Source organism: Echeneis naucrates, chromosome 18, assembly GCF_900963305.1.
Source record: "Echeneis naucrates chromosome 18, fEcheNa1.1, whole genome shotgun sequence".
Lineage (NCBI taxonomy): Eukaryota > Metazoa > Chordata > Actinopteri > Carangiformes > Echeneidae > Echeneis > Echeneis naucrates.
The window spans coordinates 12,526,890-12,544,122 of record NC_042528.1 but is presented as its reverse complement, the minus strand read 5'-3'; the positions used below and the strand labels follow the sequence as shown (position 1 = coordinate 12,544,122).

The 17,233-nt window shown below is 40.1% G+C and overlaps 1 protein-coding gene across 7 annotated transcripts in view; it reads right to left on the bottom strand.

The window, feature by feature from the left end:
- The window catches only part of pde5ab (phosphodiesterase 5A, cGMP-specific, b), a 75,861-nt gene that overhangs the window by 35,513 nt on the left and 23,115 nt on the right, over positions 1–17,233 (bottom strand). For 3 of the 7 annotated variants that reach the window (XM_029526136.1, XM_029526137.1, XM_029526138.1), the window contains exons 1-7: positions 13,629–13,862; positions 8,569–9,100; positions 7,174–7,347; positions 946–1,035; positions 711–782; positions 240–329; positions 18–155 (exon numbers count right to left, since the gene is read on the bottom strand). In XM_029526136.1, coding sequence (XP_029381996.1) covers positions 18–155; positions 240–329; positions 711–782; positions 946–1,035; positions 7,174–7,347; positions 8,569–9,100; positions 13,629–13,726 — 1,194 coding nt within the window. In that variant the 5' untranslated portion in view covers positions 13,727–13,862. Of the gene's footprint in view, positions 1–17; positions 156–239; positions 330–710; positions 783–945; positions 1,036–7,173; positions 7,348–8,568; positions 9,101–13,628; positions 13,863–17,233 lie in introns of those variants that run through there. The other 4 variants (XM_029526142.1, XM_029526140.1, XM_029526139.1 and 1 more) reach the window with 4 other exon arrangements.

Sequence of the window (17,233 nt, the reverse complement as noted above, 5' to 3'; positions counted from 1 at the left end):
TGCATGTGTGTACTAACCATTGAGTCTTCATCAGCAATGAAGACAGTACAGGCCTGAGCTTGCATGAAGGACAGAATGGTTCCTGCAATCTTCCTCAGTAAAACCTCCAGACACTGCTGTTCCTCAAAGATCAGACTGGCCAGATCCAACAGCACCTGCAGACACACAGAAGTGGACATTGTGTGCAGATTCGTGTCTCCATATACACAAGCCTTCAAAGCACAAACAATCACACCCACTTGATTGCGTCTATTTTCCAATTGGGACGTCTCATAGAGTTGAGCGTTGTGTAGGACAATGCCTGAAAAGGCCAAATAGGCCGAAAAGTCCTGTCAGGAAAGAATAGAACAACATCTGAGCACCAAGTGAGAACAGAGAGCAAGGGAAGACAAGAAATACAACTGGACTACTACATGGAAAAAAAGATAAATCAATTAAAAGGAGAGCAAACAGAGAAAGGAAGTGAGGACAGAAATATGATAAATTACATGAGGAAGGAAACAAAAGGTGGAGACGGACTGAGGTACAGGGGTGTGCAGTTTGACACAGGACAGGACAACTAAAGTTACGATTTGTACTAATATAGAACATGCCAGTAAGTCTGTCCAAAACTTGAAACAAGCACAACATACTCAATCTTGCCAAGACGTTTCTGAAATTGAAACATTAACAAAACAAGGTTCCTGTAAGTGACACTGAACTTTACTCACCTTTTCATCCTGTTCAGTGAAGGCACCATCCTCCCCACATTTCTTGTTGATAGCCTGAGCCACTCCAACGACCTGTGATGGTCAAAAGTGACGAAATGTACGCAGAGATTCTGAGTTCTGAGAAACTAAAAGGCCATCCTTCCTTGTGGGCCATCCTTCAATACCACTCAAGACCCATTCCTGAACCCTGTAGATCTTTTGGTCTTTTATGGTTTGAGAAGTGATGCTGTCTTACCTCGTCTCTGTGGTTTTTGATGGGCAGACAAAGGATGCTCTGAGTTTTGTAACCTGTGATCAAGTCAACTTCGGCATTGAACCTCGGGTCCTGCAGAAACAAAGCCCACACTCTAAGTCCCATCTCTTCAGCATTAAGAACAAATAGTATGACTATGCTGACAAACGTTTTAACATCTGATGTTTTCAGTGCTGTTCACTATTGGTGTGGTTTGCTGTTTCAGTTCAGAAGTAGGGGCCCGGACTTGGGTATATTGTAGGAACAGTTATTAATTCACACTCAGTGGCACCGTGATACATATGTGAGCAGTAATATGCACAAACGAACAAAAAGTTAACTCCACAGAATTGTAAATGCTTCTAAATATCACACTCTAAATATCACACTGTGTTTATTGCTCCATGATGGTTTGTGTTGTTTTTTTTCTCCTTAAATATGAGAATCAGCTTAGATTTGGATCAATCTGACCCTTTAACTGGAGCATTACTGCTTTTCCTATTTGTATCGATCCATTAATTCTCTTCCTCAGTCATTAAAAGTGGCGTCTCGACTCATGTCTCCAGATCTAAGACTCCTATTTGCTCCTGTAGGTGATGTCACAACCAGAGTGTTTCATTTAGAGGCCTCTCAGCTGCTTCCATATCCAAAGTCTCTGGGATATGTCTTGTATTTTTCTGATCTAAGAGAGTGGAGTTAGAGCATTTCAAGGCTTTGGAGCTGATTTTTCATGATTACTCAAAAGAATGAGCTGAACTCCTTATCAGATAAAGATAGAACCGTTTTAATCAGCCCAACAACAAACCAAGCACAGGGAAATTTCTGTGTTAAAGTTTTATTTGGTTAAAAGTGTTTTTCCATAGAAAATAAGGCAAAATACAGTGAACAGTCCTCACTGGGTGACAAATGTCACACACACAAAGCTGAGGCTCAGCTGATCATATGTAGACTTGCTAACATTTTTCAGGAAAAACACAGAAGACAGAAATAATTTATTTTAAATTGACATCATGTTCAGACAGCTACACTATGACATTATATAAGATTATATTCCATTTCTGCCAACAGAACTGTCAATCCTCCACACTGGTCCTTTAAGGACTGTTGGATGTACAGAGGTTTTGTTTATAGGGTTAATCTGCTGTTGCCAACTCTCCCACCCACCAGTTGACCTTTAAAACACTTAAACATGTTTCTCTCTGTCCATTACCATTCAACTCCAGCATAGACTGGGTCTATGTTCTTGTACAACCCTGGCTGGAGGAAGAACATGGCCACAACTTAAAAATTACACTCTAACAAAACATGTTTGATGAAGCAAAATGGTTCCATCACAGGGGTTTCAGTGCATCTTCCAGGGTTCTGTTTTATTTACCTCAATCACTATGACAAAACCTTGCCAGTTTGTCAGAATATGTATATCATAGTTTAACAAAAAGCCTCCCCAATTCTTTTCGATGCAGATTAACAACTTCAAAGTCATTCACTTTGATAGAATGATGATCTGATTAAATATCTGTTTACACCCCTTTTCAAAAGGTGAAGGACTGATTGCCAGGGGTTGTTGTCCTCAGCTCATAAAGATTCCTGAAACAGTAAACAGTCCTGAACAAATCTTAGATCAGATTACTCAGACTCCCAGACCACAAAATTGTGCCAGTTTAAGCTAGGTCAAAATTACGCATACCAGAACAAAAACACCATAATCAATTGGCTCAATGGGCAGAGACTGAGACATGCCTGTAGAAACAGAGTCTGGAAAATGCTTGGCCAAGTTCGGGTTGAGACCAGCATTGCCCAACTGGTGGCCACAACCAAGTGTCTACCCACCGTTAAGTACCCACTGTTTCCTGTACTGTAAATTTGAAGCCTCCATTTTGTCAATTGGACATCACAAGCTTGATTTTTTGAAACCATATTTGGTGGAGAAGGTGGATCTTGACTTGATGCATGACAGGTGGATCTGTACTCTATCTGGTCGGTTGTTGGCTAGAATGGCTTGTTTTGTGTATTCTCTGCCCCTAACATGTAGAAATGACTTATCTTTTACCAAATCTCACATAATTTTCTCAAAAGATGAGTCCTCTTGTTATTCTCACACATAGGAAAGCAATCATGAAGTCCAAAACCAGAAGTCTGCCTGATGTTACACATGCATTAGATTTACACAACATTCATAATTTTCACTTCATTTTAATCAAGTGAAAGCAATTTGGATTTAGTGAAAGACTAAAATATGGCACATGCTCTTCCTGGGACAGCAGTTGATCAGGAATAGACAAATAAATTATTAAAGCACAATGGTAGGTTGGACTGTTTTTAATTTTGGTTGGGAAGTACTTTATATCTATCTTAACAATTATCAACATATCTGATAAAGATTTGGAATTTTAAAGAGTAAACACTAAGGGAAGTGTTTTGGATTTTGAATGGTTTCTTGGTGCATTTGCATTGTAATAGTGGTGATGTGAAATTTATCAGAGGGTAGAATTTAAAAGGCTTTGGTCTGTGAGTGCTTGATGTTAGCTAATCATCCACAGCATGCTGTTGTCATGGCTCAAACTTAGGATCATTTAGATGTTGTCCTCCAAATGTACAGACTGTGTTTGGCTTTGTTTTTTTGTATGCCTTTGCTGATCTTCTGTAAAGTAAATCTCAATTTGACACAGTGGGGTAACCAGAATCCAGCCACACTAACCCTAACTCTAGTGGAAAATTCTGCAGTTTGTTATCTTTTAAAAAGTTAAGGAGTTGTAAAGTCCGATGACAGTGGCAATTCAGTTTTCTGTATCTTTCCATCCTGCATCGTTGATGGATTAACCATCCACTGCTGTGGTTTAACTGATCTCATAGGATGTTATGAAGTGGATGGTGCTATGACAAATAATTTAAGAATAACAACATAATCTAAAATAAATAACAACCAAAAATAATATAAAATGAAAGCCAAGTTTTTATGTGAATGTGCAATATAAAAATAAATTGCCCCAGTCTTTGAGAGACAAAATATGTTCCTTGCTCACTCTCAGACTGTACCTTAACATGTCAAAACATCACTGATCCACTATGAGTATCACCTAACATACATCAATTAAAGTAACACCTCTGGTGTTTCATGCCATTTAGTAATTTCTTGAAACAATGGACCCTTGACTTCAGACAGGAAAGACTGTTTCAAACTTTTCTTTATCCTGTAGCGAGCACAATCGTCTCACAGCAAGAAAGCTCTGGGTTCAAATTCAGGGCTGGGGGCTTCACTTTAGATGGTATGTCGTCCCTGTGCCTATATTGATTCCCCACACAGCCAATTCCTTCCTGAAACCACTATTCCTTCTAATCACCATCAGGGGCAACTCCACTAGTTGGAAAAAGAGGTCACATTGCTTTGAAGTATATGGGAAAATAGCTTTTCAAAATCTCAACTGTCACCTACTCCACAATCACAAAGTATCCTTTCATGACAGCAACTCTCAATTCACACCAAACAGACTGTACAAACACAATTGTATTGTTTTCTTATTTTAATTCAACACAGATTTGATGGCTTCTCCTGAAATCGAACAAATCTCAGCAAGATTTCTTTCCCTCATCATTGCATTTCTGACACAGCACAGAGGAGTCACTGATAAGGACTAAATGAGTCCAGCTCACAGTGGGCTGTACCAATGTAAACAAGCAGATGGGGGTTTGTTTGTAACTGCATTGCTGAAATCAGTGTGAGTCTGAGTGGACTAATGGACAGTTAAAGATCCAATCAGAGAGCTGGGGAGTCCCTTAGATGACGCAGATGGATTTCCTGGAAGCAGTATCAGGTTCTGCAGCAGCACACACGCACACGCACACACACACACACACACACACCCCCTGCAACATGCACAGTCAATTGTGCATTAAGAGCCAACGAGTGCACAGCATGGCATATGCTTTAACATGCACTAATATTGATTTCACACATATTTTAATGTGCATCTTATTTCTGCTGGTGTGCACACAAATATGTGCATAACTAGAACACACACAGACAAACTAGGTGAGCCATTAACACACTTGCAAAGAAAACAATGTGAGTTACCTGTAAACAAAAAATATATATTAACACACAGATATAAACAGACATATTCCTATGTTTCTTCATTCATTACACATGCATATGTGCTCACACACTCTAAAATAGACTTGAATCCTCAAGTGCAATCACTTAGGAGAATCTGGCGCACACACATGCACAAACAAAGCAAGCTTTTGCAGGTGGATTACCCTTTTTTCACTATCGGCCCCTCACATCCCCTCTCTCTCTCTCTCTCTCTCACACACACACACACACACACACACACACACACACACACACACACACACACACACACACACACACACACACACACACACACACACACACACACACACACACACAGCGTCACCATCATCTTGTGGTAGCAGGCAACCAGATGACAAAGCTATCAAAGGAGGAAGGTGCACAGCAGGAAATCACAGACACACAACTAAATGAAGCCAGGCGCTGGTGATGCTGGTTTCAAGAAAACAGGCCATTTCATAATCAGCCTTCAATTTTTTTGAAAGATAGAGAGAAGCAGAAGCAGGACCTAACCCTAATCTCTTTAATTAAAAACAAATGCTCTATTTTCTGTAAGCAAGGCACAGTCAAGAACTGCTCACCAGTGATTCCAAGCCTAGAAACATGCTGTCTATTAACTCACTACATTCAGATTAAAGCCCCTGTGCTCACTGTGAGTTTGACAAATTTGACTACTATGACAGAAAAGTGCCGTTAATCCAAACAAGGGTTATATTGTACAATGAGACACATTCAAGTGTCAAACCACTCTTGGAGGAGAAAATGAAGCTGCTCTGTAATCAATTGTAGTTGCAGGTCATCATTTCTGGAGTTGCACCCTAAGTTAATCTTCATGGCCTATTTTACTCCAAATGGGACCATCATTACAAAAACTAGTGTTGTTTTGTTTTGAAAAAGGACTTGGAATTAGAGGCTGAGAGTATAACCAAATTATAAAATGTTTACTAAGCTAATAAATCAAATAAGAAGTAGGATCTTTTTCCAATACACTTCAACACAATCTGACTCTTTTTTCCAACCAGTGGAGTTAGCCCTTGATGATAATTAGATAGAATGCGGGTTTAAGGGTCTTCAGTATTGACTTCACTTTTCAGAACCAGTCTACAGCCACTTAAAGTCTATGGACATATTTCACACATACACACAACTTAAACTAAGGACTGTCGGTCAAGGCACATGGATACCCTCACCCCCACCATCCCAGGTAGGTCATTGCTTGAGGGTTTTGTCTCTTAGAAGCAAGTTTTTCCATGCCATTGAGCTGCTCTTGTTGAGAATTTTTTGTTTCCTTTATCTAATTTCTATGGAAAATTCTATGGAATTTAAAATGCCTTGAGCTAACGTCTGTTGTGAATAAAAACAATTTTATTAACACTAGGCACTAATTTGATAGTGTCAGACATTTAAAGCCTAATAAAAGTGTAACTATTACTAGTTCTACATCTACTATATATAACACATTAACTGATAAATATTGTTTCTTCTATTTTCCTAACCTTAAATAACTTGATATAACTGATAACTGATGCAAACGATAAGATTGCTTGACTTCCTAGATTCAATTTCCAGTTTGACAAAGGCCTTTATATGTTCCCTTGTGATTCTTTTGGCAGAAACAAGTGGGAATGCAGACATCATTGTCAATGCTAACTTTTTCCTTTGTCTTGGTCCGTCAAGCCAGTACGCTTACCACCTGGTACATGGAGTACCTTTTTTTTTAACCTCTTATTTTGTTCAAACACCAAGACTGAAGCGCTCGGCCAAGACTTATAAATATCATTATTTAAATAAGTATTTATAAGTATTCATTTGAATTACAAACTTGCTTATTAGATATTGCAAAAGATAAATCTTATTATTACTGACAGATCGTGAAGTCAGGTTGGTTTGATCATTGATTAAATTGGGAGAGTGCTATTATGTTGAAACCTGGTCAATACACAGTCAATGCACTGGAACTGTCAGGACTCAAAGTGCCATCAGTGACTGCAGCTGTAGTGTGTGTGTACATACATATGTATGCATGCATACTGAAACTGGACAGTCCAGTCCTGTAAACAGCAAACCACTTTGTTAGTGGCTTCACCAGCATTTATACTGTTACTGGTGATATAAAGAACGGGGGGGGGGGGACTCACCTCGTATGCATTTTTGATATTAAGGACCTGGCCCGTAGCAGCTACATGGCCCACAATGCCCTTGTTCCACTCCAACCGGATGCAGCTATTGGAGGATTCTTCTAATGTGGATCCCTCCGCCACATCAAACAACCGACTAACTAAGAACTTTCTGTTGGAGCTGTCTTCACCTACCTGAGAGCATACACACACATGCACACAAACAGACACAAACACACACACACACACACACACACACACACACACATAAGTGATTGTGATTAGAGGGTTGAACTAACACAGGAAAATTATTAAACAGGTGCAGAGGAGAGGAGTAGGAAGAAAAATAATAGCAATAATAATTTTTTTGAAAGTAAATTAAAACTGCATTATCCAACATGTCATGATCAAATAACTGTGTGATGTAAACATGCTACTCATAATGACGAGACATGTTACTCAATTAAAAAATTTCTTGGAGCACTATTCGGCTTTTTAGCTTCTCCAGACTTTTTTAAGTTTGAAAGTCATACATCGTAAATGGATCCTACTATGCAGCACAGTGCTTAGTGCTGTTGCACCACAATAAGAAGGTTACGGGTTCGATTCTGTGCAGAGTTTGCATGTTGTCCCTATGTCTGTGTGGGTTTCCTCCGGGTACTCTAGTTTCCTCCCACCATCCAAAGACATCATGTTTAGGTGAACTGGTTATTCTAAATTGTCCGTAGGCCTGAGTGTGAGTGTGAGTGGATGTTGTCTGTCTGTTGGCTCTGTGATAGACTGGTGACCTGTCCAGGATGTACACTGCCCTCATCCAATGTAAGCTGGGATTGGCTCCAGCGTCCCCCACGACCCAGAAACAGTTAAGTGACAGAAGATGAATGAATGTATGGATGAATATATTAATTATACCACTTGTAATATTTACACTTACTGCAATAATTCATCAAATTTAACAATAAATCCAGTGACTTCTGCACTGTGGAGGTCATCACATAAGAATGATTAAGTCATAGAGAATTGCACTTTTAGCCTCTTTCAGCTCACTCTTTTGCTCTTGAAATTTTGGTTACTACAGCAGCTGGCTGACTATGAAACCAGAGAAATAAGCTTGTAAGTCATATGTATCCCCATTTGGGCTTAAATGCACGTTATGTATAAAACATTCAATCAAAAAAATAAAGCTAGAGACCAAAGGGTGTGGAGGTGAAAGAGAAATGCTCTCAATTATAAGCAGAAAACATCTGACGACACAGTTTCATTCTCTCTGCTACACTGGACATTAGCAATATATATAATAATATATATATACTGGAGAAACAATCTCACTTCCTCCTCCCCCTCTGACTCATTGTGACTCCAATTCATCACAATGTAACAGAATTGACCCCACAGCCCCTTCCCCTGCATTCCTACCAGGAACAGTGAGTAGCGGTCAGCAGCGATCAGCTCATTGATATGGAGGAAGATCTTGTGGCAGAGTGCTGTCACATCCAAATGACTTGACACATCCTTCACCAGCTCCAGCAGCCTGGTACAGCGGTCGGCCCCACTGCCACCACCTGCCTTGCTGCATTCCCCTCCATTGCCTCCACCCACAACGACACTTCCCTCACCCATCACTGGACCCCAGATAGGGACAGTTTCACGGTCAGCGTCACTCAGAAATGTCAAAGAGCCCTCAGAGTCTTTAACCACAATGGGTCTGAGTGGGCGGTCAAACTCAGAGGCAGAGATTTTACGAGTTGGGGTGCCGGGGGCTGGGCTAGAGACTGTGGCGGGAGAAGGGCTGCGGTTATCCAGGAGGCTGAGGGTGGCTGGGAGGATAGTGGAGGAAGGGCTGGGGTCCATATAGGACTGGTGAGACCGCTGTTGTGGAGGATTTTCTTTTGAGGCAGATGGCTGGATGGTGTGGACACGCTCAGCAAACCAGGCATTAACCATCTCCCTGTTCAAATGATAGAGAAACTATATCAGGCATATTGGAAGATACTCGATTGGAAAATCATATAATAACTGTAAGAAATGATGAGATCTGAGACAGACCATATTATTGACCCCTGTTAAACACTGACTTTCTATATTGTCTTATTTTGAGACATTAGATTCAATAGTATTGGAAAGTTTCATTTAATTCATTACAATCATTATATGCCGTATTTCAGTCCATTACTGATACAGTTGGAATTTACTGAATTGTATTTGGTCCTCCTAGGGGCAGGGGCTCACTATGTTAGAGGAATGCATGAACACTTACATCCAAAACTTACAAACATTAGCTAACAAAAGCCAACATAAGATAAACCAAGAGAGGTTTTTCCAGCAAAATCACTGAGGGAGTGTTTTTATTGCTTATGACTGTGTCATTCAATTTCACTTTGAGTTAAACCAGGATCAGGGAAATAAAATAACTAGTAATGAGATAAGGAAAAGTTCTTTGTGACAGTTTCAGAAAGGCAAATGAAAGAACTTCTTGGGAGATTGTTTTTGTAGTACTAATTTCAGCCACAAGAGGCTAAAGAGCACAATGATACCAATTTAAGTAGGACTATTAGAATTTGTGTTTTCCTCCACATGATATCCCTCTGACAGAGGTTTTCAGAAATAACGTGAGATAGTATAGAGCTACAAAGCCAAAAGAATGAGTGGGTCACAGTAGATTTATGGGCTAATCGTAGGACCCTCACACAGGTGAATGGTTTTTAAATTCTAACTTCATGATATCATGTACACCATGAATCACAGGCACACAAAATCAGCCTGGAGCTCAGCAAGTGTGTTGTCACCCATTGTGGCTGTTGCCATCTTGCTTTTTTTTTTATATCAGAAGAAACAAGATTTGGAGAAGGAGGTGGACTTGAAGAGGCACGAGGGTTGGATCTGACTTGAGCTGGCTAACTGCACAGGAATCCTGGACGTACTGGGCACAGTTGCTGCAGACATTGTTAGCCTCCATATTTTGAGATGAAGTTTATACCCAGGTGTTAAATATATTGCAGTCGTTAATTCCATAGTGTTTTTTTGTAACCTTAACAACATTAGAAAAGGTGATGCTCCTGGGCTATGAGCTAATTGTGTTGTGTAGCAACGTGTCTTTAAATAATTGACCGAGGGGGGCGACGTTCTGTAATTCTGCAGATTTAAGGCTATGTGACAACCAAATGAGCTTTAACAGCAACAACAGTCAATGTCGCTTGACTAACTATAACGTAATTAAGCAACCAAGTTAATATAGGAAAGGTATGCAAGTCCTGCATGATCATTTATGTTTACAGGTCGAATTAATTTCATTGTTGACAGCGGACATGTACACATAAACAAAACCACTTTACGCTTTATGATTTCTATATATTACAAAGCAGTGTGGAAAACAGTGTTTTCGCATGTGAACATCTAATCAGTGTTGTGTCTTTTTCAGTTCATTCTATGATGCCAGTTCATTTCACTAGCATGAGAGTTTCTGTTTCTGAGTCCATTAATGTCAAAATTCAGCAACAGTGAAATGTTCATGTGACAGTTAATTCACTGTTGAAGCTCATTGGGAAATTTTCATGGATTGTGTTAGCCTGACACATTGCCCCTGGAGTCTTTGTTATTACAGCATTTTGTGGCTATAACGTTAATTATTCGTATCACCTCTGTCCTTCCTGGCTCCCTACTCCTGCACCCTCACCTATTTGCTGTGTGTTAATTCATTTACCACCTTGTACTCAGCCTCAATGATGGACATAAAGTCTGACAGCTTTAAGACACCACAAGAACAAATAGTAAATACTTTAAAACATTGGATACTTCTCAGTCACGATGGTTAATATCACAGTAGTGTTCCAAAAGAATTACTGATATAGACACAGCTAATAAATGTTAACTATATCGCACACAATTACCTAACTGAGAACACAAGTTAGAAAGGGCACACCCTGCTTTATGGGGTATTTTCCTTTAAATGGGACCATCGTTTAAACATAACATAAACTCACTAGGAAAACATTTACTCATCTTATAAATCAAGTGAGAAGTAAAGACATTTTCCAAAAGGCTTCAATACAATCTCCTTTTTACAATCAATGGAGTTGGTTCCTGATGGACAAAATACAGATTTAGTGCTCTTCAGCACTGCATACATTAATAAATAATACATACATGCTAAAATTCCTTGTACACTACCTCTTGTACATCAATCAATGTGTGAGACTGATCACTTCACACATCCTTTTGACCATGTGTACAGTACAAGTTTTTTAGAGCGAGTCATGTTAGATGCAGTGAAGTGAAATTACTAAACAAAGAGGATACGGTGGATTTATGGAACACAAAACACAACTTCACATAGGTTGAATTCATTATCATTATAGGTTACAACCATTATCATTACAAACTTTGCTGTATACATAGCAGAAACTGCATGACAATGCCCAGACAAAATAATTGTGTTTGTGTGTTCAGTGTTTTGTTTAGCATAGTTAGTACTGTATGTGACACACTCAGATCCAATTCAAAATATTTGTTTTCATAGTTTTTGGTCACTGTGTAGCCCAATTCAAACATCTCTTTTCTTAACAATTGAAGGTCAAAATTGAAGGTCACGTTTGGATTCATTGTACTAATGTCTGCCAATGACCTAAGTCTGTAGTCCCTCCAACTCTCTGTGAAGTTACGTTTCACTTTTGTCATTCCTTTTCCAGCCGTGCCTCTTGAATGGCGGCACAAGCAGTGATTTTGTCAGCAAAATGTTGGTTAAACTGAGTGTCTTTATCCATTTATGGATCATTATAGGAATGGAAAAGAGGCTCAGTGTGTGAGATTTATCAAACAGGGTCAATCCTTTGCAGCTTTTATAGCTGATAAAAAGAATGTCTGCATATTTCAAATTTTGGGCATTCGCAAAGTCTCCCTCAAAAATCTATTCTGTGTTTTATGCCTCAGGCCCCTGATGTCTTCATGCTTCTCAGGGCTCTAAAAAAAAAATCCCTTAATTTCTTTTCCCCCACTTGCCCTACAGACCTCCTACAGAACATATTTGCTACATATTTGCACTGGAGATGATTAAAAGGAAAGGTATAGTCCTTGCTATAGTCCTTTCACGCTAGAGCAAATCTAATGTTTGTTTGTGTGTGTGTGTCAGACATGTGAACCATGCATACATACATCATCTTCTAAATTGGAGATTACAGAGTGGGTCTCTAATCAGCCAACACATTGTCTAATTAACCCCTACCTCCTAGTCACACACACATGCACCATTTCAAGCCTAGTCCTTATTGCTCTGGCTCCAGTCATGTGACTCATGGTGTTTTCACGCCAGTCAAAGGCTCTGTTCACCTGAGAGGAGGGCACAAACCTGAAGAACATGGTTGAAGGCTACAGGCCATGAAATTAATGGTGGTAACTTAGGCCAGGAGCCAGGCAAATAAAACTATCTGAGCCACAGAGAACGGGCTGTTATCTGACAGCATCGGAGCCAGTCAGGCAAAAGCTTCCTTCACTCCAGCTCCCATCGAGGGGGCTGCCTCCCTTCAGAGCTGACCATAATGTATCCATTTTTTTTTTTTTTGGCTTTGGCAGTAAGGTCAAAAACAGCAGGAGTGGAAAAAAGCACATCACTTTTTATATAGCTTTTAAGGAAAATATTCCAAGATGTACATTTTTGTTTGTTTTGTCACAGCCTGAAAAAACATCACAAAGTGAAGTTGCTAAGTGGTTAAGTGGTTAAATGGGTGGTTTGTCACTAAAACAAACAGACCTTGAGTGTCCTGATGAAGTGCCACCAGGCTGATGAAATGCCCAGATATGCCCGCTGCAAGAAGAAGAAGGGGAAAAAATTCCTCTGCGGCTGCTGCTGCTGGTGGTCGAGATAAACTGACTTACAATTAGTGTTTGCTTAACAAATGAAATGGCTAATTTGACTAGAAATGCTCTCAGAGCGCTAAAGTGAGGGGAGCTGCAGAAGACAGAGTAGTCTCATTTATGGCACTGGCACATATAACAGAGGCTTGTATAATTATCACCAGGGACCTTTTCAACAGAACGCTGAGAATTAAACAGCAGTAAAAGTTAATGTTTGAAGGGGCCCTCTGTGACTCTCAGAGCTGTTACTGATTGTCAATTGAATAAAACGGATCTGGTCTGTTGGGGTAAGTGAGAGCGCCACGAATGAACACAGATTGTCCACCTGAGCCTGGACCTTATACCTGACCCCTAACCCTTACCCACAATCCCCTGGGTTGCAGGGGATGTTTGTTGTCAGACAGGATGGGATCAGTGCAAGGTTCTGTGGACTTCCCGGGTTTAATGGAGAGATGAAGTGATAGGTGCAGGGGAAAAAAAGGAAGTGTCCGAGCTCACAGAGGCTAAGCTCCGGGTTTGGCTGGGGGCTGATTTGCTGAGGATCTCCCTGGAAACTACAGTCACTTCCAGCAGCAGGCAACACATAAACAGTCCCTCAATGCCCCCCTCCTCCTCCTTTCTGTCTTTACCTTGACGCCTTCCTGATAAAGTAGGAGTGGGTGAACTCTAGGTGGTCGTCCAGCCACGCTTCCATCCTCTCGCTTTCCGGGGAGCAGCGGTCCTCCATGGTGAGGAAGGGGGGATGAGAAAGAAGACGACGCGCTCAACCACCGTCTACATGGAGCCTGCACGAGGACAGTCCGGTACCGAGTAACGTGGAGAGAGAGAAAGAGATACGCTCGCGGACCCGGACGTTGCGCGCGGACCTTAAGCGCCGACTGTGCTCTTCCTACTTGGTGAAGCGACTAATGGCAGAGAGAGAGAGAGAGAGAGAGAGAGAGAGAGAGAGAGAGAGAGTACCCGCTCTCTCATAGGCCTACGATGAAAGACGCCACAAATATATTGAGTGTATACTTATAATTAAGTAAGTCTTAAATACATTTTAGACTCCTTAGACTCATGTAAAATGAAATCAACCCACTGATGAGATGAGGAAATAAATGCTGATAATGATTCTCAGTGTGGCTGAGCAAGGTTCGGACTAGATTGTGTTAATTTTTGCATGAAATGTGTTGAATAGTTTTGTGTTGCCAACGTTTACAAAGAAAAATCATGTGGAAGAAATTAAGTGTCGTGAATCTATTCCAGTCCCCAAAACGGAGAGACTAACATGACAGATAAATGTGTTCCCATGTGTTTGTTTCATTTAAGATTTATTTATTTATTTGTTTGTTTGTTTGTTTATTTATGAGTAGTAAGTTTTCACCATCAGAGTCAGCATTTGATTGTAGCTTTGAGTCCTCAAGCAACATCACCTTAGTTGGTGTAAGTGGCCCTTTTGACAACAACTAAATCTAATGTATCAGTACTGATACTGATTTGGATCTTTAAGATAGAGTTCATCACTGTTGTATAGAGATGAAAGATATAAAAATGCATTCCATTGAATTGAAAAAATGCAAGATATTATATAAGTAAAATAACCATGCTGAGTCTCCCAGTTGTTGGGAAGATGAGGAGGATGCTGCTTAAAAAGCAACATTTATTTAACGATAGATTAGTTTTGATCAAATATATACAGAAAATTCTTCAAACATTAGTATGAACTTGAAATAATGATCTGTGGGAGTTCATGAGAAAGTTGCCATAGGCTATAGAATTCAAATAAAAATGACCACAACCTGGACCAAACAGGTACTGACACTATCCATTTTGTGTTACAGAAAATTATAGTCATATCCAAGTTACACCAAAGTCTCAATATAAATATTCAAGAATGTAATGCAAACAACATATGTAGCAATGTAGTGAACATCCCTGGCCTGGTATCAGTCTCACACTATTAAAGAGTTCATGGTAAGGGCATTTAGAGTTTATGGCCTAAAGTGGCCTCACTCTTCCTGCCTTCCCACCGTCAGATTACCACATGGACAGGACAGAGGCAGACTGATAGACTCCTTTTTCTTGGCTTCTACATTATAGTCTCCGGGGATTAAACAATAACATTTTTTTTGCACATTTCCTTTTAGATATTTAGTTTTTACAATGTTGATTTGTTGTAGCTGCAGTAATGACTTCAACAGAAATGTCCAGATGACAAGGCAGCCTGTGAGAAATGGGTCAGAATCTTGCATCAAAGACCCTGAATATGTTGTAGACATCCAACATATAGATTTAATTCAATTCATTCAAAAGTACAAATTATGATTGGCATCTTGCAATGAAATTAAATGACAAAATTCAAAGAATTCCAATGTCAAGGCAAATTTTTCACAACTCAACCCAAAGCATACATTTATTCATCCTATTGACCTCAGCCCGTTTACTGTAATTAAGCTGCTCGAGCCAAATGCTACAATTCACAATGAACCTGTGAATCACATAGCTGAGAGACCAATATTGATGAGGTCTAATGGCTTCCAGCCTCTGTGTCTGCACTTGCTCTGCTGGTCTCCAGTGTCCTCCCATCTGGACACGTAGCCCGACCAGTGGTGTTACCTTACCAGCAGATGGTGGCTTTTCATCCCAGGGGTAACCCACTGGCAGCATCCCAACCCCCTCTAGAGCTTCAGTCCCTCCCATGGCACAGATAGCCAATCAGAAACAAGAGCTAATCCAGTCAGTCTCACAGTAGGACTGAGAAGGAGGGGGACATGAAAACATGCATTTTTTGCTCTTCTTATGGTCTGTCACCATTGTCTCTTCATGGTATACATTTCCTTGCTACTTACTCCGTTCATTCTGCTATACTTTTCCCAAATGAATGCTACTTCCACCCCTCACCTTAATATTATCATATTAAAATGCACAAAAAGAGGTGCACAACAAAATAACAACCTTTAAAAATGATACAAAACAATATGATAACAGAGTTGAGTTGTTTTGTTTTGTTTTGTTTTTTGTTTATGTTGGATTTGAAGAAAAGGCGGGTAAATTAGACATTTTTTGTGCAAAAGTTCATCAGAGCAAAGAGTCACAAAAATCCAACAACCAAAATTATGAAATAATTTGGCAGCCCAAGCAATTTTGGAGAAAACTGCAAAAACTTAAATACTATTGCCATACAGCCACCTGTACCTGCTGAGACAACAAAACCCAGACATAATGATGACTTAATCCCATTCTCTACGAAAAAGAGTTTGTCTTTTTTTTTTCTCTCTCTCTCTCTCTCTGTTTTACAATAAAAACCGCGATTTCACTGCTGCTGGATGAATTTATCTTCAATTTCTGTTCAGACTAATGCACACAACCCGCAGGAGAGGTATCTGCAGAGGCCACAGAGAGAGTACACAGCAAGGTAAACTGCTAGCCCTTTGCTCACAGTTGCTCAAAGTTGGTAGAGACTCCATGTTAGACACCTTGATCAATGACTGTGTCTTTTAAATTATAGTTACATTAAGTGAAAATCAGAGGTGTTTCATTTACATCAGTTCCAGTTGGAGTGGGGGCTGACAAATATCTGTGCCTACTGCAGGTCCCGTGTCCTGGGTCTGGGCTGGATGTTAGCAGGTTTTAGGCCAGTGGAAAGGCCTAAAACCTTTATCCACACGACAATGTTTTGTTATGCTTATACTGGGTAGCCACAGTAAAGAGACTTTTGGAAAGTCAAGGGTCTCATTGTAGTGTTGGCGAATTGATGAAGAATTATGAGCATTACTGACCTTGTTGCTTTTGCAAGCAGCTGTTTGCTCAGTTCAGTTATGCCTTTGCTGTTCCTCATCCATTGTATATTCTCTGTAACTGCACAATTGCAGAGTAGATAATTTGCTTGTTGTGCACTCTGGCACGTGCATGCCTAATATAATGTGAATGGTCAGGTGGTTTGTGTTTTCAGGTGTTGGTGTGCAAGGAGATTATCTCTGATATGAGATAGATACTTCCATTAAAAAAGAGTCCAGTCGGGGCCACTCAGGTGTTTCCTCATTACACTCTGGTAACATGCACAGTCCAAATGAAGTTCCTTAGGATATTTGACACCTAAAGCTCTTTTTGATCTATTTCAGTGCCATGCTGGTCACAACTTGTCTGAATTGCTAACTTTATCCCTTCACATCTATCTAAACAAAGAGAACAGCACTAATCTACAGCACAGTAGATCTATAAAAGTGCTACTGAGGTTGAATTCCAGCAGACA